This window comes from Pan troglodytes, chromosome 18 (genome assembly GCF_028858775.2).
Source record: "Pan troglodytes isolate AG18354 chromosome 18, NHGRI_mPanTro3-v2.0_pri, whole genome shotgun sequence".
In the NCBI taxonomy this organism is placed as follows: Eukaryota; Metazoa; Chordata; class Mammalia; order Primates; family Hominidae; genus Pan; species Pan troglodytes.
In genome coordinates this window covers 2,998,489-3,008,985 of record NC_072416.2, presented here as the reverse complement: position 1 = coordinate 3,008,985, position 10,497 = coordinate 2,998,489, and the positions used below count along the sequence as shown (strand labels likewise).

Genomic DNA, 10,497 nt, shown 5'->3' with positions numbered 1-10,497 from the left:
CACCCTGCCGCTCTCTCGCCGTCCAGAGGCCCCTGGTCCACACCTGGGTACGCTGGGTCCTGACTCAGGTGGGCTGGGTCATCCCCGTCCATCAGGGAAGGTAGTGCGGGCGCCTGCGGAGGGCCTGGTTCCCACGTTCGTCCTAGCAGGTTCCCCACGTACTCCTTCGCCCAGTGTCCTGCGGCCGGGCCCGGCGGATTCAGAATGGGACCTGGCGTTCTGAGACACAGCCCCAGTGCTGGTAGTGGGGGGTGGTGGACTGCACTCCGGGGCCATTTAATGTCTTTAGGCCCTGAGTCTCGGCTCTGGTCCCAGTCAACGCCAACGGGAGAGGAAAGAGGAACAAAGTGGGGTCCCCAGACTTCCAAGCAAGGTGGGCTGGCTAACGTCCTTCCTACTTGTCGCAGGACAGCTGGGTGAGAAGCTAACGGCCTGAAGGGACAGGGCTACAAGGGGAGTTTGTGCTGGGCCTGGCGTCCCAGGCTGTGGACTGGAACTGGACATGAGAACCCCCCCTACACCCTGCCAAGTCAAAGACACTCCAAAAAGACAGTTTCTCCACTTTATTAGCCTGGAGCTCCTCCCTGCCAGCCCCAGGGGCTGGTCGCTGGTCCCTGGGCAAAGTGAGCAGGGCTGAGGTCAGACGGGTTCGGCCCTTGGCCATGGCAGCTTGGTTCGGACAGCCGGGCCAAGGGAAAAACAGGTGCAAAAGTCCAAATGCTGGCACTTCAGGTGTGGCCGGCACCCAGCCAGGCGCAGTGGGTGGGCAGGGCGCCATGCTTCTCTCCTGGCGACAGGTCAGCCGTGTAGCAGCGCCCCCTCCCAGCAGCCACTAGGAACAGCTGGTGATTCTCGCCAGGAACTGCTGCGCCCACCACTCGTCTAGGTCAATGGGCACAAAGTCTGTGGGCAGAGAAGGCTGGGCAGTGATGCTGCCTCCCAGGCCAGCCAGCAAGTCTACCCTGGAGCTAACCACAAGCCGCTCACCCGGACTCCGAGTGCGGCAGGCGCTGGGAAGAAGGGGTTTCTGCACAAGAGTCCCCTCCCTCATCCCCTGGGGTGGGAACCTGGCAGGGCCTGGGTCAGGATCAGAGGGGCTGGGGGGTCTCTCCTGGGGGGACAGGGTTGGGGGGCTCACTCTGCAGCCGGGGATTGGGGGTCCTCTCCACGTACTGCACAGGCCTTGGCCCGCCCTCACCGGCTGGGCCACCATCCAGCTGCTGTTGCACCTGCTGCCAGGCTGTGGGAGGAGGGCAGTCGGGCTGAGCCAGGTCCCAGGCACCCCATCGCCCACCCAGGGCCTGATGGTCACCCTGGACTCCAGCCCCACACAGGGCTGGTCACAGGACACAAGGGCAGAGTGCCAAGGAAAAGCACAGCCCTGCAGCGGCTGTGGGTCAGCTTGAAGTGGGGCCATCCCGGGTCCATGTTTTTGCGACCCAGCAGCCTATGCCGCACCCTCTGGCCCCGCTCGCTACCTTCGGACACAAAGCGGACATTCTCCTCGTGGGCCACTGTGTAGGTCTCCTGGGTCCCCTCGAAGGATGGGGACGTGGAGGGGGCCCGCCGGCCATTCACACGATTGAACACAAGCCTTGGCCCTGGACTGCAGGAAGGGAGGAGACGGACATGGTTGGTGCCCATCCCAGGTGCGGTGCTGCCTGGCAGAACTCAGGAGGAGCCCCGGGCCAGCCCACTTTCCCCAGACTTGGCCAGCCTAGGCACTTCCTGAACCAGAGAGAGCAGCCACCCACAGCAGCCGGTGGCCCAGGCCTCTCTTGCAGGCCCCAAGCCATCGGCAGCTCAGCTCACACCTGCAGCCCTGTGTCCTGAGGGAAGTGAGTGACTGTAGGGTGGGGGCCTCAGTCTTAGAGTGTCCCAGACCTCTGGTCGGGCCCCACTCAGTACCCCTCCCCGAGGGTCTTGCAGGTGCCCATGCTGCCACCTGCATCCCATCAGCAGCCCAGATTCTGACCTGAGCCACGACCCAGTCTCTCTGCCCCAACCCCCCACTCTGGGTGTAGTTCTAGGCCACATTCTCGCCCCACAGAAGCACCTCCATCTCCACGATGTTTCCCTCCATGGACAGATGGACCTGGACGGGAACGGGGGCCTTTGCCCTCTCCCTGGCTGCCCCCACGTCCCATGGGATGAGGACTGGGTGCCGGGATGGGCAGTCCCTGAATCGGGAGAGTGACTATAACCCTCGCCCACTCCCCACCGGCCCGAGACAAGGGGCGATGCCAAATGAGATGGCTCCCGCAGTGCCGCACGCAACGTCTAGTGGGCCCCTGGGCCCGTCCCGGCCAGCCGGGCCCAGGGCAGGGATGAGCGGCCCCAGCTGGCCGAGCCCTGAGCACACAAAGCCCGGGACAGGGCCGTGGAGGGAATGGGGCCGCACCTACAGCCGGAGGTGGGAGCCGGGAGTCCTGGGCTGCGCCTGCTCCGCCAGGCACTCGCGGTCCCGGCCGGCCTGTTGCCTTCCTGGGCTCAGGTGCCCCAGCGCCGCTCTCGGTTCCTCCTCAGCTGAGAGGGGCACTAAAATAAAGAGGAGCGTCTTGAGGGGCGCAGGGTCCTGCCGGCCCCAGGGCTGGCAGGGTCTGGTGGCCACAGAGGATCTTAAAACGTGCAGGTGGAGATGGGACAGGGGCAGGGGCACCTCCCAGGCCTGCCCGCTGCCTGAGTTTCTGCACAAACCACAGGGAATAAAGTTTGTCCACTTGGAAAGCCCCCTTGCCTGCAACCCACTCCCACCTCGGAAAGCCAAAAACTCCAAGAAAGCTTGGAGGTTGGATTATCAATGTCTAAGAAGACAAGAACATTGCCAGGGGCTGTGAATCGCAGGGCGGAGGTGGCGGCTCTCGGGCAGAGATGGGCCCCAGGAGGCAGGCACCGCCCCAGGGGTTCTGGTTATGTAAGGCCGCTGCTCTCTGGGGGAAAGGGCACCGGCCCGGCGAGCACCTGTGGATCACCGCCAACCTCTCCCACTTCCAGGGACACTGCTCCGGGCAAACTTCAGCCCAGGGAGGTGAAGGCTGTGGAGTGCATCCTCTCCTCTCCCCTCCACAGCCCATCCCTTTTTCAGCCCATGAAGCTGGGCTTGGGAGAGAATCCACCTGAGCATATTACATGCTGGGTGGGGGCAGCACCAGGATATCATAGCAAATCCAACAACAGAGTCCATGGCCCTGACGCAGTACAGCCCCCAAGCCAGCCCCTCAGCCTGCCCTCACTGGGCCTCCCCCCACCCCGTCTCTTGCAGGCTGCCCCTTCTCGCCCTGTGGGGTTCATTCTATTGTCCTTTCCTGTGGCGGTCCCCACACCCTCCATCTGCCCTGGGGTCGGGTGATCACATGGCCCCGTTTCATCTTATTATATCGCCTCAGTTTATCTTACTGCCTCCCCTATCCATCTCCCACCAGGAGGAATAACTTGTCAAAGGTGTATCTGGGCTGGGCGTGGTGGCTCATGCCTGTAATCCCAGCACTTTGGGAGGCCGAGGCGGGTGGGTCGCCTGAGGTCAGGAGTTCAAGACCAGCCTAGCATACGTGCTGAAACTCTGTCTCTACTAAAAATACTAAAAATTAGCCGGGCATGGTGGCGGGCACCTGTAATACCAGCTACTCGGGAGGCTGGGGTGGGAGACTCACTTGAACCTGGGAGGCGGAGGTTGCAGTGAGCCAAGATCACGCCACTGTACTCCAGCCTGGCAACAGAGCGAGACTCTGTCTCAAAAACAAACAAAGGTGGCCGGGCGCAGTGACTCACACCTGTAATCCCAGCACTTTGGGAGGCCGAGGTGGGTGGATCACGAGGTCAGGAGATCGAGACCATCCTGGCTAACACGGTGAAACCCCGTCTCTACTATAAACACAAAAAAATTAGCCGGGTGTGGTGGAGGGCGCCTGTAGTCCCAGGTGCTCGGGAGGCTGAGGCAGAAGAATGGCCTGAACCCGGAAGGTGAAGCTTGTAGTGAGCTGAGATCACACCACTGCACTCCAGCCTGGGCTACGGAGCGAGACTCCATCTCAGAATAAAAATAAAAATAAAAATAAAAAAACAAACCAAGGTTTATCTGGTCTGTCACCGTCGTGGGCAGTGCCCAGACCCATGCCTGGCAGGAACCAGAGCCAGCATACATCGTGGGTGACAAGCCTTGACTCTCTGGGTGCACCAGGAGATGCGCAGGGACCCCGACACCCCCCTCCCGCGCCCAGTCAGTGAGAGATGAGGAGTAGCAAAAAGCACCAAGGAGAAGAAAAGGCAGGGCAGGGCCGGGCGCGGTGGCCCACGCCTATAACCCCAACGCTTCCACAGACCAAAGCGGGAGGATTGCTCGAGCCCAGGAATTGAATACTACCCTGGGCCACATAGTGAGACCCGTCTACATAAAACTTAAAAATGAGGCAGGTGTGGTGCTCGCCTGTCATCCCAGCTACTCAGGAAGTCGAGAGGTGGGAGGATCACTTGAACCTGGGAGGTTGAGGCTGCAGTGAGCCATGATTGCACCACTGCACCCCGGCCTGGGTGACAGAGCAAGACCTTGTCTCAAAAAGAAAAAAATTAAATGAAGTAAAAAACAGGGAGGTGGGTGGCAGCATGGGGTGGGGTGGTTCAGAGGGAAGGTGGTTGGCCAAGCACGGTGGTTCACGCCTGTAATCCCAGCACTTTGGGAGGCCGAGGTGGGCGCATCACCGGAGGTAGGGAGTTTGAGACCAGCCTGACCAACATGGAGAAACCCTGACTCTACTAAAAATACAAGATTAGCTGGGTGTGGCAGTGCACGCCTGTAATCCCAGCTACTCGGGAGGCTGAGGCAGGAGGATCGCTTGAACCCGGGAGGCAGAGGTTGCAGTGAGTGGAGATCCTGCCATCGCACTCCAGCCTGGGCAACAGAGCAAAACTCCATTTCAAAAAAAAAGAAACAGAGGGAAGGTGGTTGCCCCAAGAAGGTGCAGGAGCAGGATGGGGGCTTCATGCAGAGATCCCACTGCTGCCAGAAGCTCCCAGCGCTGGGGCCTGGGGGTGGGAAGGTGGGTGACCCCAGGGAGGAGAGGGCAGCACACATGTGCCCTGCCCAGGGCTCCTCTAGCCCCACTGCACACGGGGTGAAGCCCACTCAACTCCCACAGGTCCCACTGGCTGACAGAGGACCTCACATGGGGACTTTAAGAGAACAGGCCGGGCGCGGTAGCTCACACTTGTAATCCCAGCACTTTGGGGGGCTGAGGCGGGTGGATCATGAGGTCAGGAGATCGAGCCCATCCTGGCCAACAAGGTGAAGTACAAAAATATAAAATTAGCCGGGCATGGTGGCACGCACCTGTAGTCCCAGCTACTGAAGAGGCTGAGGCAGGAGAATCGCTTGAACCCGGGAGGCAGAGGTTGCAGTGAGCTGAGATTGCGCCACTGCACTCCAGCCTGGGCGACAGATCGAGACTCTGTCTCCAAAAAAAAAAAAAAAAAAGAGACAACAGCCAGTGGGCCTGGTGTTGCCCACTGGGACCCTTGGGGTCCCATGGAGAACTCTGGGAAGCATTTCCATCTTCTTCCCTAACTCCTCCTAACTGTGCCACAGCCTTGCCCCTGCCCTCCCTAGCAGTGGGGTCTTGGAGAGAGAAGAAAGGTGGTTTCCCCAGGTTAAGAGAGACGGCGTCACCCTGGGCCACTCCAGCCTCATGCTCCCTGCCTGGGGACCAGGTGGTGGCTACAGGTGTGCCTCGGTTTCCTCCCCTGGGAGGTAGAGCGGCCACGAGGACCAAGAGTGATGTCCGCGGAGCGTCCCAGCAGAGCTGGGATGCTGGAAGCACCTCGGGGCCCACTCACCTCCCGCCAGAAGGCGCCTCTGGTAGAGGGCACTTACCTCACTAGGATGGAGCCCCAGAGAGCCCCCGCCCCGCTGGAACCTCCACACCTTTCTGAGAGGTAGGCAGGGGGCAGGCTGAGGGTGGCTCGGCACCCCCCCACCTGTAGCTGCCCTGAACTCCTGGCCCGAGCTCTCCTCCCCAGCACCGCCTCAGGCCATGACCCTACCACCTCCAGGAGCCTTCGGGCCGGCTTGGGGCCACAGCAAAATCCACAGGCCTGGGAGAGGCACAGGATAAATGAAGGGAACGGTGGAGGAACTGAGCCAAAGTCAAACGTCCAGCCCTGCAGGGCTGTCCAACCTCTGGGTCATGGTCACGGGGAGGCCACAGCGGCCGGACTGAGGCTCCTGTGGTCTCGGAAGGGCACTGGGTTAGGAAAAGCAGAAGCAACCGGAGGGGAGGAGGCCCCACTGCCCCAGGGTGTCTGGGGTGAAGGGCGGAGGAGGGCAGCGGCCCTGCCCGAGGGAAGCGCACGCACGTCTCCCCCACTGAGCTCTGCAAGGGCAGAGCCGGGAGACCTTGAGGACCAGCGCCCGACGCTCTCCGCGAACCGTGGCCTGGGCCTGCTGCACGTCAGGGTTCCAGCAGCAACCCAAGGTCGCCCGAAGCACCGACCTCGGACGCTGGAGGCCCCTGCGACCCAGGAACTGGCCGGCTTTCTCCCCGCTGGGGGCCCGGGCCCGGCCAGGTGAGGCGGAAGTGCGAGGCGCAGGCCCGCGGGCGCGTAGTGGGCAGGACCCGCGCACCCCCCGCGCCCGGAGCGCCCGCCCCGCCTGCAGCACGTGGCCGGACCTCACTAACATTTCCCCAAGGTCACCCTCCGCTCTAGGGCGGCCGGCGGGGGAGGGGAAGCCGGGCCGGGCCGGGCCGGGCCGGGGCCGCGCGCGTCTCACCTCGACAGGGGCCAGGGTCCCGGCGGCTGCGCAAAGGGCTGCGCCCGCGGGGGCTGCGAGGTCGGCGGCGCGGGCTGCCGGCATTTCAGGAGCTCGCCGAGCCGGCCCTCCACCTGCTGCTGCGTGGGACCTGCGGGCACCGGAGGGCGGTCAGCCGCCGCCGCGCCCCGCCCCGCCCCGCCCCCGTTCCCGTTCCCCGGCCCGTGCGCACCTGTGCGGCGCTGTGCGACCAGCTTGCTGGGCCCCTTGGTGATGGTGTACATGACGCGCCGCTCCCACACCGCCGCCGGCCCCCGGCCAGATCCGGCCCCTGCGCCCGGGCTCGCACTTAACGGACGGCGGGCGCTGCGGGGAGGGGGCGGGCCCGCTACACGCCCCCGGCCCTTAAAGGGCCCGCACGGGCTCGGGCTGACCCCGGACACGCGGCGGAGGCGGCGCTTGGGCCCTTTGGGAAACTGGCAGGCGGGGGCGGAGCCGCCAGCAACCCCGCCCCAGCCCCCGGAGGCCCGAGGCCAAGGCGGACGAGGCGCCCTGCTGCCCGGGAAGGCCGTTGCTGCCTGGAGGCCATGTCAGTGTCGGGGCACCGCACTCAGACTGCTGGCGGCGAGGACCCAAGGGCACTGCGGGGTCAGCGGCGATGTGCGAGCAGGGTCCTCGGAGCCCCAGGGCCCACCTTTGACAGGCGCTGGAGGAGAACCTGTGCTGGGGGTCCCTGTGCTGGGGGCATCCCTGTGCTGGGGGGAATCCCTGTACTGGGGGGCCCTGTGCTGGGGGGATCCCTGTGCTGGGGGGATCCCTGTACTGGGGGGCCCTGTGCTGGGGGGATCCCTGTGCTGGGGGGATCCCTGTACTGGGGGGCCCTGTGCTGGGGGCATCCCTGTGCTGGGGGGATCCCTGTACTGGGGGGCCCTGTGCTGGGGGGATCCCTGTGCTGGGGAGGAGTCCCTGTGCTGGGGGGATCCCTGTGCTGCGGGCCCTGTGCTGGGCGGATCCCTGTGCTGGGGGGCCCTGTGCTGGGGGGGTCCCTGTGCTGGGGGGGTCCCTGTGCTTGGGGATCCCTGTGCCGGAGGGCCCTGTGCTGGGGGGATCCTTGTACTGGAGAGCCCTGTGCTGGGGGCATCCCTGTGCTGGAGGTCTCTGTGCTGGCGGGATCCCCGTACTGTGGGGGGTCCCTGTGCCTGTGCTGTGGGCTCTGTGCTGTGGGCCCTGTGCCGGGGGCATCCCTCTGCTGGGGGGATCCCTGTACTGGGGGGCCCTGTGCTGGGGGAATCCCTGTGCTGGGGGCCCTGTGCTGGGGGGATCCCTGTGCTGGGGGCCCTGTGCTGGGGGGATCCCTGTGCTGGAGGTCTCTGTGCTGGCGGGATCCCTGTACTGTGGGGGGTCCCTGTGCCTGTGCTGGGGGGCTCTGTGCTGCGGACCCTGTGCTGGGGGGATCCCTGTGCTGGGGGGCCCTGTGCTGGGGGGGTCCCTGTACTGGGGGGCCCTGTGCTGGGGGGATCCCTGTGCTGGGGGCATCCCTGTGCTGGGGGGATCCCTGTGCTGGGGGCATCCCTGTGCTGGGGGGATCCCTGTACTGGGGGGCCCTGTGCTGGGGGGATCCCTGTGCTGGAGGTCTCTGTGCTGGCGGGATCCCCGTACTGTGGGGGGTCCCTGTGCCTGTGCTGGGGGGCTCTGTGCTGCGGGCCCTGTGCTGTGGGCATCCCTCTGCTGGGGGGATCCCTGTACTGGGGGGCCCTGTGCTGGGGGGATCCCTGTGCTGCGGGCCCTGTGCTGGGGGGATCCCTGTGCTGGGGGGATCCCTGTGCTGGGGGCATCCCTGTGCTGGGGGGATCCCTGTACTGGGGGGCCCTGTGCTGGGGGGATCCCTGTGCTGGGGGGATCCCTGTGCTGCGGGCCCTGTGCTGGGAGGATCCCTGTGCTGGGGGCATCCCTCTGCTGGGGGGATCCCTGTACTGGGGGGCCCTGTGCTGGGGGGGTCCCTGTACTGGGGGGCCCTGTGCTGGGGGGATCCCTGTGCTGGGGGCATCCCTGTGCTGGGGGGATCCCTGTACTGGGGGGCCCTGTGCTGGGGGGATCCCTGTGCTGGGGGGATCCCTGTACTGGGGGGCCCTGTGCTGGGGGGATCCCTGTGCTGGGGGGATCCCTGTACTGGGGGGCCCTGTGCTGGGGGGATCCCTGTGCTGGGGGGATCCCTGTACTGGGGGGCCCTGTGCTGGGGGCATCCCTCTGCTGGGGGGATCCCTGTACTGGGGGGCCCTGTGCTGGGGGGATCCCTGTGCTGGAGGTCTCTGTGCTTGGGGGGATCCCTGTACTGGGGAGGAGTCCCTGTGCTGGGGGGATCCCTGTGCTGGGGGCCCTGTGCTGGGGGGATCCCTGTGCTGGGGGGCCCTGTGCTGGGGGGGTCCCTGTGCTGGGGGGCCCTGTGCTTGGGGGGTCCCTGTGCTGGGGGGCCCTGTGCTGGGGGGGTCCCTGTGCTGGGGGGCCCTGTGCTGGGGGGGTCCCTGTGCTGGGGGGCCCTGTGCTGGGGGGGTCCCTGTGCTGGGGGGCCCTGTGCTGGGGGGGTCCCTGTGCTGGGGGGCTCTGTGCTGGGGGGATCCCTGTGCTGGGGGGGTCCCTGTGCTTGGGGATCCCTGTGCCGGGGGGCTACTCTGTGCTGTGGGTCTCTGTACTGGGGGCTCTGTGCTATGGGGGGTATCTGCGCTGGGGGCTCTGTACTGAGGGACTCTGTGCTGGGGGTGTCTGTGCAGGGGGGCTGTGTGCAGGGGAGCTCTGTGTTGGGGGCTGTGTGCTGGGGGACTCTGTGCTGGGGGTGTCTGTGCTGGACTCCTCTGTGCAGAGGCTGGAGGCAAGGATTTACCATTCATACTTGGGGAGCCTCAGCCAAGGTGCCTGCAGAGGCCTGGGCCAGTGTGAAGGGTCACCCTTGGCTTGGGTCTTGGGACTGGGTCTAAGAAGAGAAAAAGGGGCTCATCCCCCTGGACTTGGGTAGAGACATGATGCCCTGGGAGTCTCCCTTCCACCCCAGGAGTCAGAACCCTGGCTGCACTCTGCCCCACGTCCTGGCCCCCAGGCTGAGGTGCACCCAGAGGCCCGACGTGTGCCTCTTCGGCCCTTGGGGCTCCTGTACCCGCCCCACAGATGTGAGAGTGTGGGAGGCCAGGTCTCACTAATGCAGGCCTCCATAACAATTATTTCAGCGCAGAGTGGTTAGTTAAATATTAAAAGCTTAAAAAGCTGTCCAGGAGCGGTGGTTTACACCTGTAATCCCAGCACTTTGGGAGGCCCAGGCAGGTGGATGACCTAAGGTCAGGAGTTCGAGACCAGCCTGGCCAATTTAGTGAAACCCCCATCTCTACTAAAAATACAAAAAAAAAAAAAAAAAAAAAAAATTAGCCAGGCATGGTGGCAGGTGCCTATAGTCCCAGCTACTCCAGAGGCTGAGGCAGGAGAATCACTTGAACCTGGGAGACAGAGGTTGCAGTGAGCCAAGATCATGCCACTACACTCCAGCCTGGGCAAAAGAGTGAGACTCCGTCTCAAAAAAAAAAAAAAAAAAATGCCGGGTGTGGTGGCACACACCTGTAGTCCCAGCTACTCGGGAGGCTGAGACAGGAGAATCACTTGAACCCAGGAGGTGGAGGTTGCAGTGAGCCGAGATCACATCACTGCACTCCAGCCTGGGCGACAGAGCAGGACTCTAAAGAAGAAAAGCCAGTGCCCTTCTTCAAAGGCTGGAA

The 10,497-nt window shown here is 64.2% G+C and overlaps 2 protein-coding genes across 3 annotated transcripts; one reads left to right on the top strand and one right to left on the bottom strand.

Annotated features, from left to right (window-relative positions):
• Positions 1 to 548: 548 nt before the first annotated feature.
• On the bottom strand, positions 549 to 7,187 carry MCRIP2 (MAPK regulated corepressor interacting protein 2). 2 transcript variants are annotated; one of them, NM_001251932.3, is made up of 5 exons: positions 6,972 to 7,166; positions 6,761 to 6,890; positions 1,479 to 1,606; positions 1,139 to 1,240; positions 549 to 903 (listed from the first exon to the last, which is right to left on the bottom strand). In NM_001251932.3, the coding sequence occupies exons 1-5, from the start codon at positions 7,021 to 7,023 to the stop codon at positions 833 to 835; spliced, it is 483 nt and encodes a 160-aa protein (NP_001238861.3). In that variant the 5' UTR covers positions 7,024 to 7,166; the 3' UTR covers positions 549 to 832. The 2 variants fall into 2 exon arrangements, with proteins under 2 accessions (NP_001238861.3, XP_024205176.1); XM_024349408.3 differs by lacking the exon at positions 1,139 to 1,240 and having other exon boundaries at positions 6,972 to 7,187.
• Positions 7,188 to 7,207: 20 nt separating this feature from the next.
• On the top strand, positions 7,208 to 9,904 carry LOC107968683 (uncharacterized protein K04H4.2-like). Its single transcript, XM_054669679.2, is given in 4 exon segments — positions 7,208 to 7,468; positions 7,862 to 7,928; positions 7,930 to 8,905; positions 9,899 to 9,904. Coding segments are annotated over 4 exon segments (1,191 nt in total). The 5' UTR covers positions 7,208 to 7,326.
• The last annotated feature ends 593 nt before the right edge of the window (positions 9,905 to 10,497 follow it).